Source organism: Arachis hypogaea, chromosome 19 (genome assembly GCF_003086295.3).
Source record: "Arachis hypogaea cultivar Tifrunner chromosome 19, arahy.Tifrunner.gnm2.J5K5, whole genome shotgun sequence".
Taxonomy (NCBI): Eukaryota; Viridiplantae; Streptophyta; class Magnoliopsida; order Fabales; family Fabaceae; genus Arachis; species Arachis hypogaea.
This window is the reverse complement of record NC_092054.1, coordinates 155,227,119-155,240,081: the sequence shown is the minus strand read 5'-3', so window position 1 is coordinate 155,240,081 and position 12,963 is coordinate 155,227,119. Positions and strand designations below refer to the sequence as shown.

Genomic DNA, 12,963 nt, shown 5'->3' with positions numbered 1-12,963 from the left:
TAATTTGCTATTATTTTTATAGTTAGTTATAACAAGTTATTAACCCCAATAAAGAAGGAGGCTAACAGGAGTAAAAAAAAATAAAAACAACACCAAAATATACATTGACATACATTTTATATTTGTTTTTTATTTTTACCTACCATATCATACATAATAAAACAACAAATACTAACTACACAATAATTTCTTTGGCATTGTCATCAAGATAATTGTGAATTAAAATTTTATTACTATTCACCACATATAAGAACACCGTTATGAGTGAAAGTGAAGTAGAAGAACCAATTTTTAATGATATTACGTGACAAGAACCAATAGTCTAAAAAATGGAACTAATAAGAGAGCAAATAAAGAATCGATTATCTAAACGATTGTAATTTTAGTGATTAGGTTAAGTAAAATCAACCTTTAATATTGAAAAATATTTGTTATTATTGTTATTTTAATTTTTATTTTATTGTGTAAAAAAAATTATATTTTTTGAGTTATCTATCCAAATGCTACAACTTTAAAATAAGTACTTTTATAACTAAAAATTCAAATGCAAAATAATTTATTTATAAACTACTATTAATAAAAGTCCTTATACTTTAAACTCTTTTTTTTTTAAATTTATTTAAATTAGTTATCCAGATTGGCCTTAGTTAAAAGCTTGGTTTGAAAAAGGCTTTCGCTCTATTGATAGTTTAATTTTGAGTCTTAAACGGTTAAACCCTGTAATTTTGGCATGTGTTAATACTAGTTACTAGTTAATTCTCATTAGTCTTAAGTGTTCGTTTGGGCGGGCGTTATTATTTTGATAAAAAAAAAATTTTTAATAAAAAAAGATTTTTTTTTTATTTTTTAGTGTGTTTGACAAATTTTTAATAGTAAAAATAAATGCACTAAAAAATAAATAAAAAAATTTTAAAAAAAATTATAATTTATATCTTTTTTTGAAAGATATTTTTTTTAAAAAGATATTTTTCATATAATAAATAAATACTTTTATATCGTTATACTTAAATATAATTGATAAATAAAAAAATATTTTTATATGAGATATTCACATTTTTAAAAAAAGATAACTCAAAATTTTCTTTTTAAAAGCTGACCCAACCAAGTTCTAAATCCTAATTATAATCGAGCTAACCCAACAATTAGTGATCTAGTCCAATTGAACGAGGCTCAAATCCGCAAGCCCCTTCAGTCCGTGTCAGGCACTAAAATCTAGCTCACTCTACACTACAATTCGCAACTAAAATCCCTCTCAGTCCTTGTTTCACGAGAAAGCACTTCCCCGATCCACACCGTTCATGTCACCTTCTAAGGTATAAAATCAATCATCTCAGAGGGGCGTTTATTAAACACCGGAAAGGGCGCGTGGATAATCGTCACTCAACTACTCCCAACTCAAACTAGCATATTTTCGGGTATATATCCTATTTAGAAATTAAAAATAAAAATGGAAATAAACAAAACAAGAGATTTTTTATTTTCCACTCTGCCCATACTGCTCTTCTTCTCTCCATCGTCGTTTTAGGTTAAATAAACCCTCTGTCGATCGGTGGTACTAAGCCGTGCCGGCGCGAATTCCGACGCTGTTCGTGGCGGCGACTGAAAGTTTCAGAGACAGTGCGAAGATGAAGGTTTTTGTAAAGACTCTGAAGGGCACGCACTTCGAGATTGAAGTGAAGCCCGATGACACGGTTTGACACCTCAACTCTCGATCGAATTTTGTTCTTAATTTCGTTTTCTTTTCGTTCTTACGTCAATTGCATTCCGTGATTGGATTGAATATATTTATGATTGTATCGAGGGTGTGAGGGTTCCGAATTTCGACTAATAATTAGGGTTTTAATGTTTCACTCGTTCGATCGTGGTATTGAATTTTGACCACTGTTCGAATTTTTCTTTTAATACTTAACTTTGTAATTTAGCTTTTTAGGAGCTGTAATTTTTGGAATATGATTTGTATCGTGGTTGGAACATCTTCTGCCTAGTTAGCTATTTTTGGCTCCATTGGTTATGGCATATAGCTGCAATACTATTCCCTGGCAAATTTACTCATCTGGATTCTGATAATTTAATGGGAAATCTGTTGTCAAAAGTTCTGTGAAAATTTAATGGAAAGTTGCCACATGATAGTGAATAAGTTTGACATTGACTTTATTTGGAGCCTTACTTTACGGGAATATCAAACCGGTTTATGCTTTAAGAAGAAATCTGGATAAGTACTGGTTCTGTATAATTGAGCATTTCTCAATTTTATAAATCATCACCAGCCCATTACAACTGACACCTTGGTCAATGGCCAAGTGATCACTGACTGTCAGATTTTTCACTCTCCTATCAGCTTTGGGAACTCACTTATCTAAGTAGCACATATTATGTCTCTGTCAATAGTCAAGTTTGTGGTTTTTGACGGTTGAACTAAACTACTCTGAGTTACTTAAGCGACGCATTCTACTATTGCAATTGTGGCATTGCTTCATCTCTAATGATTATATGATTTCATTTATATCGTGTTTTTATTTTATTTATGATGAGCATATTCCTTTCAGGTTACCGAAGTGAAGAAAAATATAGAAACTGTTCAAGGTGCAAATGTCTACCCTGCTGCACAGCAAATGCTTATTCATCAAGGCAAGGTTCTTAAGGATGGTACTACTTTGGAGGAAAACAAAGTAGCTGAAAATAGTTTCATTGTAATCATGCTTTCTAAGGTAAAATTTTCTTATTTATCTCATTCCCTTTAAAAGTTTACGTTGGTATCAAAAAACATTAACATGTATGCAGTTGTTTTGTTGCATAAATAGTTGTCTAAAGTTTTACAAACTGTTGCACATGGAAAAAATTATTGGTTCTTCCATGGACATAGGTCATTGCTTGTTGATTTGAGTTTGATATGGTAACCGGTAGATAGATTGTTTGGAGTGGCTCAGAACTGTCATAATTTGTAGGTTTTACTAGCTACCTATGAGCGCATGGTGTATATTCACTATTATGTAGAATCATAATTTAATGTTAACCCCTTGTATTCTGAAGTTGATGTATGGATTTTGGGGGATACATAAACATAAGTGGAGTTATTTATCTTGAACTTTGTCAAAAGAAATTGTTGTTGACTTTTGTTAAATTTTCAACTCTTATAATATACATTTATTCAGTACTAAGTTAGAACTATGTGCTTACAATTCCAGAGTAAGAGCACATCTGGTGAAGGATCTACTGCATCAACAGCACCTTCATCAAAGGTTAGAACAGTTTGCTACGCTATAAATATTGTATACTATATTATTATTTGAATGATCACATTCCTGAGATATATTGAGACAATGGTCTTTAGTTATCAAGGTTCTGAAATTTATTGTATTTTACTTTATTATTATTTTTTTAAACTATTATGTCTTCATTGCAGGCTCCACAGACTAGTGCAACTCCTACTCCTACCCCATCTGTGTCAGTAGCACCTCAAGCTGTTCCTGCCACTGCTGCACCGTGAGTTGATGATATTTTATAGAATTTTTTCTTGAGAATTTATGTTGCAGTCTCAACTATTTCAATATGAAGAGCTTGAGGTCTAAACTTTGCATTTTGGCAGGCCTGCACCTTCACCTTCACCTGCACCTTCGCCTTCACCTGCACCTGCTGCACCTGCACCTGCACCTGCACCTGCACCTTCACCTGCTGCAGCTCCTACATCTACAGATACTGCTGTGTAAATATTGTTTCCTGTGATCTACGTTTTCTATACATTTTACATGCTTACTTCCATTATATATTGTTGAAATAAACTTTCTTGAAGCAGGGTAGGGTCTGATATCTATGGGCAGGCAGCATCCAATCTGGTTGCCGGAAGCAACTTGGAGGGAACAATTCAGCAAATTCTTGATATGGGGGGTGGGAGCTGGGATAGGGACACAGTTATCCGTGCTCTTAGAGCTGCTTACAACAACCCTGAGAGAGCTGTTGAATATTTGTATACGGTATGTGAGATTTTAGATGATGAATTTCATACTTGATGATAGTTGTGCGCTATATTTTGGCATCTCTACTAGTTCAATGGAAGTTTATTTTCTGTATCACTGCTTTAAAAACAAAAAAGATTAAAATAAAACATCATTCACATATATCAGGGTATCCCTGAGCAAGCTGAAGCTCCACCTGTGGCCCGAGTGCCTACAAGTGTACAACCTACAAATCCACCAGCTGCTGCACCTCAGGCAGCTTCACCTCAAGCAGCACAACCAGCTCCTGTCACAACTAGTGGACCAAATGCTAATCCTCTAGACCTATTTCCCCAGGTAGCATTCTACTATTTATTAAAGAGAATGTTGGAGGTTTGTACACTAACAACTATGTCTTACAGGGCCTCCCCAATGTTGGTTCTGGTGCTGCTGGCGCTGGCTCTTTAGAATTTCTGCGCAACAGCCAACAGGTACTCTCTATTTTGCTGACCTGTTATCTGCACTGAAGTTCCTACACGTGTCTTAGCTAAACTCTCCAGTTTTATTTGTTCTGTTTTCTCAGTTCCAAGCCTTGCGAGCTATGGTGCAGGCTAACCCACAAATATTGCAGGTTTTTCTTCTTTGCCTTATTAGTGTATGCTATGTTCTCGTTTTAGAGTTCCCTGAATATTCTTGTTACTGCAGCCTATGCTACAAGAGCTTGGCAAACAAAATCCTCATCTTATGAGATTGATTCGAGATCATCAAGCTGATTTCCTTCGACTGATAAATGAACCTGTGGAGGGTGGTGAGGGGTGAGTGATCATCCTATGCTGTTCTGTATATGTATTTTTGTTGAAGGAATGGAGAAATATAGTTTTTTGTTTTTATTTCATTTTATTTTTTTGGGGGTGGTGGGGTAGGGTTCAACAATTTTGTTCAATGTCTTAATCTTTCTTGTTAATGTGCTTTAGGAATTTATTTGGCCAGCTAGCTGCTGGCATGCCACAATCAGTAACTGTTACACCTGAAGAGCGCCAAGCAATTGAACGTGTAAGTTTGATCTCTTGCCTATATAAACTATACGCTCTATTTCCTCTGTTCATGCATATAAATACATGAATAAGCACTCCTCGTTGATCTAAAAGTACCCATTCCTACTATTGGTAATCAATATTTATGAGTAGCGTGATGTTTTACTGCTGCTGCAGCTTGAAGCAATGGGCTTTGATCGTGCACTTGTGTTGGAGGTGTATTTTGCTTGCAACAAGAACGAGGAATTGGCTGCCAACTACCTCTTAGATCACATGCACGAGTTTGACGAACAATAGATCTCCTATCCAGTTGCAAATGATCTGTTCTTGTCATTTTTCTTTTTTATTTTTTCTTTTTCCCCTTTTTCTTTCTTTTATCTTTTTAACTCGATGGGTCTGTTATACTTCTGTTTAACGAGGTAATGTTTGATTATGACAAGCCTTAAGTCGTCAAGGGATGTTTTATGGCCTCAACATTATTATTGCCCTTGTATCTACATTTACTCCGCGTAGAGGGGTTTTTTATTTTTAAAGTATTCATATACATAGTCGTTTGTCTTGGATTATTGGTGTGTTGCATGTTTCGTACATGTCTAGTTATGAATATTTTGTTATTCATATTTTTATTTGCAAGTCGATGGATGGCAAACTTGCCTAAGCTTGCAAACCCATCTGGTGTGGTTACAAATTGGAGATTGGGCATTTTTTGTTCCTAAATCCTAATCAGTTATTTAACATTCAAACTATCGTAGACTCGTACTCGCTTTATGATCATTTGGTGTTAAACTACTTTGGATATGTAAATATGCACGGGACATCGCTTTGCTTGGTAAAAGCTTGCCTGAACTTTCAAGCTGGGGTTTGGATGTTTGACGACTAAATCCTCATAGTGGTTTCTGTGATTGACGTTATGTAGCAAAATCGTTTCTGAGATTCAAATTGTACTAATTACGTCTCTGAAATTGGAAAAATTGCACCATATTAGTTTTTGATCCGTTTTTCATTAACGACGTGCTGACGTGGCTTGATGACATGGACCTTTGGTGACACGTGTCACCTCATGGTTTGGCCACGTATAATGGTATGATGATGTGTCGGTCAACGACACGTGGCATGCTAACGTGGATGGTTATGCCACGTGTCATAATGTTATTTGTCCACGTTTCATCCACTATGTCATCGTTAAATGTGCACCAAATTGGTTCCTTACTTTACATCAAATGACAATGACTCATTTTAGTCCCGTGCACCAAATTAGTCCATTCATTAGTTTTTTTCATTTTTTTTTATAAATTTAAAATTCTCAATATTTTTTTATACATTAATTTTAATTATATTTTTTATTATAAACATTTTTATAATAAGTTTTTTAATTAATAATTTTAACTTGTATCATTAGAACACATGTTAACTAAAATTAAAACTTTATTATTGCCTCTTGTGTGTGTTTGTATCTGTTTTAATACTGTTCAAGTCATGGTTACAATAAGTACTTATATTGATTAATAGTGTAATATATGAAAAAGCCGCCTAACTAAGTTATAGATAAAATGAATTATTATAATTGACAGTATAAATCTATCTTATTAATTTAGAGAGAAGTCAATTATATGGAAAATCAGACATTCTTAAAATGGATGAGAATAATGAATTTATATTAGTTAACAAGTGTCTTATCAAGTATTCTTAAAATATTTATTAAAATGTTAAATATTAAAAAATTGTATTAAGGAATATTATTATGGACAATTATAGGTACAGATGTATATATACAAATATTCTCTTTAGTTGAATACAAAAGTGACATGTGGATCTATGCTAATAATTGGGGGGACAACTTGATCATCTTTCTGAGCAGTTTGCAGTGTTTGCAGGGCTCGTTTATATAGTTCCATATTGAAGCTAAGCTGGTGGAAAGAAATATCATGGATGGGCTTATCATTGTTGGGCTATTATTTTGTTATTGAAATATTGTGTGGATTTCATCACTTAAATCAAAATGCTGTTGGACATCACTTATTTTTGGATCATATTAACTGATGCTTTGCATATCACTTTTTTTTAATTTTTTTTTACATATGTATTTATATTTATGAATGTAAAAATTATATTTTGTATAAATATAAATTCTAATTTATTATGATATTTTATTGAATAAGTACTTATGTAATAACAATTATGTTATATTATAATTTTTATCATAATAATATAAATTTTAAATTTATTGTAGAGTCAAAATATAAAGTGTATATTACATTGTAACATTTAAATTAATATAAAATATTGAAAAAAGATTTATTAGGTTGTTTGAATCAACAAAATAAAATAAACATAACAGCAATACAATTGTTTTAAGAGACTTGTGTAAAAAACTAATATTAATATGCATTTACATATAAAGAAATTCTAAATGAGTTTAACTCTCTTCAATTCTAGAAAAATTATGCTTCGAGTTAAAAAATTATGGCCTATAAATGAAGCGGACTTAAACAGATCAACCCATTTAATTCGCTCAGTTAATTTAATTTTCTTCACTTAACTTAAAATTTTGTTTTGAAATTTAAATAGATATAATTTACATGAATGATTAAATTTAAGGTTTAATTATTCTGTTGGTCTCTATAGTTTCATAAAATTTTCAATTAAGTCCCTATTCTGTTGGTCCCTCTTAGTAGTATTTTTCTTAATTGTATAGGGACCCATCTAAAAAAAATTGGTACAGAAACTCAAATAAAAAGAAAAAAATGGTGTAGAGACTCAATTGAAAAAAAATTAGTGCAGAGACCCAATTAAAAGGAAAAAAAGTATAGGGACCAAATTGAAAATTTTGCAAAATTATAGGGACCAACAGAGTAATTAAACCTAAGTTTAATTGAGTTAATAGTCAAATTAGTCCCTGAAAGACGAGACATTCTTTAAATTCTGTAGAGACTCAATTGAAAAAAAAATTAGTGCAGAGACCCAATTAAAAAGAAAAAAAGTATAGGGACCTAATTGAAAATTTCGCAAAATTATAGGACCAACAGAGTAATTAAACCTAAGTTTAATTGAGTTAATAGTCAAATTAGTCCCTGAAAGGCGGGACATTCTTTAAATTCATCCCTAAAAATTTTTTTCCATCAAATTGATCCTTTAAATATTACAAATTAATCATATTTGCCCTTCAGTAATTTCATTAACAATTTTCGTCAACAATTGATAATAAAAATATTAATTAACAACATACATAATACTTGACATAAATAATTAGATTTTAACTAGATATATTTATCAAAATCTATTAATTTAGTTCATTTTTTCAATTACATAAACTATATTTTCAATATAACTTAATAACTAAATTGATAAATTTTCATAAATATGTTTGGTCAATATTTAAATAAAAATTGTTAATGAAGTTACCGAATGACAAATCTATCTATTCTATTATATAAAAATTGGATTTTTGCACTTAATGATAAAGTTGACGTGGCATGCTTCTAAAAGTATTTTCTGATTTATTTCTTTTAACACATTAAATATAATTTATTATAATAGATTAATTATATTAATTAATTGATTTGATTAGATATTTAAGTATCATATAATTTAATATTATGTATATCAATTAATTGAATATAATTATTAGAGTATAATTAGGATAATTATTATTATTATTTCCCTTCCCTATTGCTTATATAATTATATGTTAGTTTAATATAGCTTTCTTTTCGGACACTGTATTAGTATCAGTATTATATTTAGACATTTAGTTAATGTTGGAAATTGGAATGTTTTATTGGTTTGTTGGGGAATAGGATCACATATATACTTCGGCTCTTGTTTGATTTATTCTAGTAAACTAATACGCAATTTAATTGATTAGATAAGTTAAATTTTAATGGTTAAAAAAAAAAGTTTTAGATATTTTTATTTGACTAATTTTTTAAAAAATTATGTTTTTAATTTTATATTGAATGTCTTTAATTATCTATAATTTTATTATTTTTTAAAAAATATTATATTTTATATTATGTCATATTATCGGATCATATACTATCCGTGACGAATATAAAAAATTTGAACCTAGGAGCAAAGTATATATAATGCATGAAACAAAATAAGGGAAGTAGAGTAGTAGTTTAAGTTTAACAACATAATGGAAACTATTACTATTTAACATTTTTTATGTCTTTCTTTTTTAAGATGATTAATTTTTTGTTTTTTTATTCTTTAGAATATTCAAATAATATTTTTATTTTATTTATTTATTTTTCTATATTTGAAAAATATATATATGTTTCATATTATTTATTCAATACAAAATAAGCATTTTCAAAAAATAAAAGATCTTATGACAATTATTTTTATGCTGAATAAATACTTTTACTGAAGTAAAATGTATAAAAAAAATTGATTGGTAAACTGGTTCTTTATCTATATTTTATTTTTATCAAATAATAATAATAATAATAATAATAATAATAATAATAATAATAATAATAATAAGATAGTAATAATGTTAAGAAACAAATAGTAATAAGATAATAAAGTTATATTTTTGAAAGAACATAAATAAAAGACGAATAAATGACCATTTGTACACATAAAAGATGAAAACGCTGACATATGTATTCACACTAGATCGAAACTAAACTTGTCCTCGATGCCTTTCGTGTAACAAAAGTACCTTGTCTTTGGAGGGTTGGAGTGCCACGTAGGGTACTTTTGTTAGGGGTGGCAAAGCGGGCCGGCTCGCCCCATAAACGGGACGGACCGGTCCGCCCTGCCAACTAACATGGGTTCAAAATGCTAGCCCGCCTCTCTTTATGGCGGATTGGCGGGCTAGTCCGCTTGACTTTTTTTTTTTAAATAAAAATCATTAAAATTAACTAAAAAATAATAATTAAAAAATTAAATACAAATAAAAAATAGTTAAATTATAATATAATTTTTTTACTATTTTTTTTAATTTTAACTTTAATAAAATTGTTTAAAATAATATTTGCCAATAGAATTATCTTTATTTTAAAAAATAAGTCACATAATTTGAGCATATATACGAAATTGTAAAATAAAATAAATAAAGTTAATAACTAAAAGAACAATAAAAACAAAAAATGAAAAAAAGTGTTTAAAAATTATATAATTATTAATTTCATAATAGTAATCACTCTATTATTTAATTAAAAAATAAAAATAAAAAGTCTTCGGCCTCACGGACCGGCCCGTCCCGTCCCGCAAAAATCCGCCACTTTGGCGGTGCGGGTTTGGCGGATTTTTTTAATTTGGCGGGCTCCAAATCCTAGCCCGACCCGCCCTTTTTAGCGGGTTTAGCGGATCGGCCCGACGAGCTCGATCCGTTTTGCCACCCCTACTTTTATCACACGAAAAACACCTTACGTGGATACAAATTTAGTTTCGATCTAGTGTGAATACATATGTTAGTATTTTCATTTTTATTGATATAAATGGTCATTTATTTAATAAAAGACTAATAAAACTATTTTAAAAAAATTAACACAATTAAGTTTCTATGCTATCTCATTAATCTCATACAAATATTAGGATTATGTCTACGAACTTAATATCTTAATGTAATAGATCTAAAAATATAGATCATTGCAGAGTTATATATAAACTTTATATTAATTTTTCTATTCTTGTGTTTCAATCTTTAAAATTTTTTACAATTTAAATTAAATGTGATATAAATTTTGCTATTTTAAAATGAACTTTTTAAATAATTTCGATTTCTCGAAATAAAAATAAATGGTTCTAAATCAGATAAATATAAAAAGAATTAGAAAGTATTAAAAAAATAAATTGACATGAAGGCAGCATAAATTTCCATTTGAGGCTCCATTATTACTGCTGATTGCTAAACATGGGCTGCTTTCTCTTTTTTTTTTCTATTAACAAAATCCAAACATTTGAGGTCCAATTCATTATTTAGAACATCCAATCCAATGCTGCCACAACCCAATCCAGAAATCCACCAACTAACACTAGCAATGCATAGGCTTGACTCAGCCACAGCCACCATCACCCAGACAAGCCCTGACACCAATTTCTATCTGTCGATCTAATAGTGAACCAAAAAGAATATCTGTATATCTGTACCAACTTGCATCTGTACCGTAGAGCGACCCTATTATTATACTCTTAACTTACTGATACGAATTTGTATCAAGCACTAGAGAGAATTAGAGATAATCAGAGAGAATAGAAGAGAAATCCCTAGAATTAGGGCCAAAGAGAGAAAGTAGAGTTTCCAATTACACCATGCCTCCCTCCATTATTACATCATATTCCTATTTATAGTATAATTCTCTAATTGGACTAGCCCAATACTAATTGTATCATTACCCTACCCTTCAAAATAACCTTATCCTCAAGGTTGCGGAAAAAAAATTATAAATCCTAGTAAAAATTATAAAAACTAATTACAAGTAATACAAAAATATTTCTAATCCTGAAATAAAATTGTCTATGCTACTGCTAACAAAAAAAAAAAAAAATTTAACCACCAGGATCCCATTGAAAAAAATTTTGTTCAGTCCACAACCAACAAAATAGAACTGCTGTAGAAATCTGAAAATAGACCAAAAAAATTGAAATCCTTAGAATTGGGCTTGAAGTCATTATACCATCCATCACATGCTGATTTTGGGCTTCAGAAATTAAAATTTGGCCTGGCCCACAATAGAAGCCCAACTCATTGATAGGCTTCAGCATCTCTTCCTCATTCTCATGGAAGAAGAGAAGCGCGTTGTTGTTTCTTTGTCTCGGAGGTGCACCCGCCGCCGCCCCCGCGTCCCACCCGCCGCCACCGACCGTCGCGAGCTCGCGTGGAGAAGCCGGCACTGCCTTCCAGCTCCCGTTTCTTTGCTGTCCGCTGTTCTCTGTTTGCATGGAGGAACCGGCACTGCCTTCCATGTCCCTTCGCCACTGCCCGCCATCGCAATTGCTTCCTCCCCCGCGATCCCAAGGGAAGACAGCCACCAGGAGTGTTGGTGGATTAGCCCCGATTGGAGAGACTCGACGGAACCCCGGAACTTTGCGATCTCTGCCACTCCGTCCCGACTCTCTGGAACCAGTCGCCGACGCCGCGTCGTGAGAGACCGTCGACAAATTCGGCGCAGCCTGCGCTCCTCGCGTCTCCGTTGTAGAGGTGCCGCAACGGTTGTTCAGATTGGTAACGTCATCGTCATCCATCGTCGCTGCTCCGTCAATCCCTGCTTTCGCGAGTGTCCGCTCTCCTTTTGCGATGGCACCGTCCTCGGCGCCGCTGCCTCGGAGTAGAACTGCAGCCTCGCCGGTGCTGGTGGTTGGTGCCAGGCCAACCGCTGCATCTGGAAATGCGTAAAGTGGCTTTGGCTGTGGTCGATTCACCCCCTCTGCCTCTGTGTGCTCTAGAATTAGAGGTATTGGAATTGAATTTGGAAATCTTGCTTGATCTGAAATTGCTGTTGATTCCTGTTGTTGTTCTGGTTGGAAATCAAATTTGAAATCTGATTGTTCTTCATTGGCCAAATCGCTTGCTTCTGCTTCCTTTTCTGCATCGATGATATTTGAATTTAGGAAAGAATTTCGCTGCTGTTGCTGAAATTGTGTTATTGCTTTGTAATTACAAATTGACAATGAGGACTGCTGAATTATTGCTTGATCTGGATTTTCTGTTGATTTTGCTTGTTGTTGCTGTGGTTGGACTAGGAAACAGAAATCTGATTCTTCTGCTTCTTCTTCCACTTTTGTGTGAACTGGAGTCATGGTGAATTCTGGAAAATTGGTTGCTGCATTCTCCAATGCTGCCTTCTCATAATCTGATGCTAAATTCTGAAATTGCAGAGCCGTAAGTGTAGAATTGTTTGCTTCAAGAGCTGTTGAATCATTGTTGAGTGGTGGAAAAGCTGAGGTTGATTTGGCTTGAATCTGGCATATTGGAGACTGTTGGAATCGTTGATGATTTCGCAAGGTTGCACAAATTTTGGTGCAAGTTGCCTGAATATGTGCAA

At 32.4% G+C, this 12,963-nt stretch overlaps 1 protein-coding gene across 3 annotated transcripts; it reads left to right on the top strand.

Annotated features, from left to right (window-relative positions):
* Positions 1-1,161: 1,161 nt before the first annotated feature.
* Positions 1,162-5,532, top strand: LOC112775795 (ubiquitin receptor RAD23c). Of its 3 annotated transcripts, none has more exons than XM_025819646.3 (12): positions 1,162-1,691; positions 2,547-2,708; positions 3,186-3,239; positions 3,404-3,483; positions 3,587-3,703; positions 3,794-3,971; positions 4,122-4,289; positions 4,355-4,423; positions 4,516-4,563; positions 4,638-4,747; positions 4,907-4,985; positions 5,144-5,532. In XM_025819646.3, the coding sequence occupies exons 1-12, from the start codon at positions 1,626-1,628 to the stop codon at positions 5,261-5,263; spliced, it is 1,251 nt and encodes a 416-aa protein (XP_025675431.1). In that variant the 5' UTR covers positions 1,162-1,625; the 3' UTR covers positions 5,264-5,532. The 3 variants fall into 3 exon arrangements, with proteins under 3 accessions (XP_025675431.1, XP_072084931.1, XP_072084932.1); XM_072228830.1 differs by having other exon boundaries at positions 3,791-3,971; XM_072228831.1 differs by lacking the exon at positions 4,907-4,985 and having other exon boundaries at positions 4,638-4,772; positions 5,120-5,532.
* Positions 5,533-12,963: the final 7,431 nt, after the last annotated feature.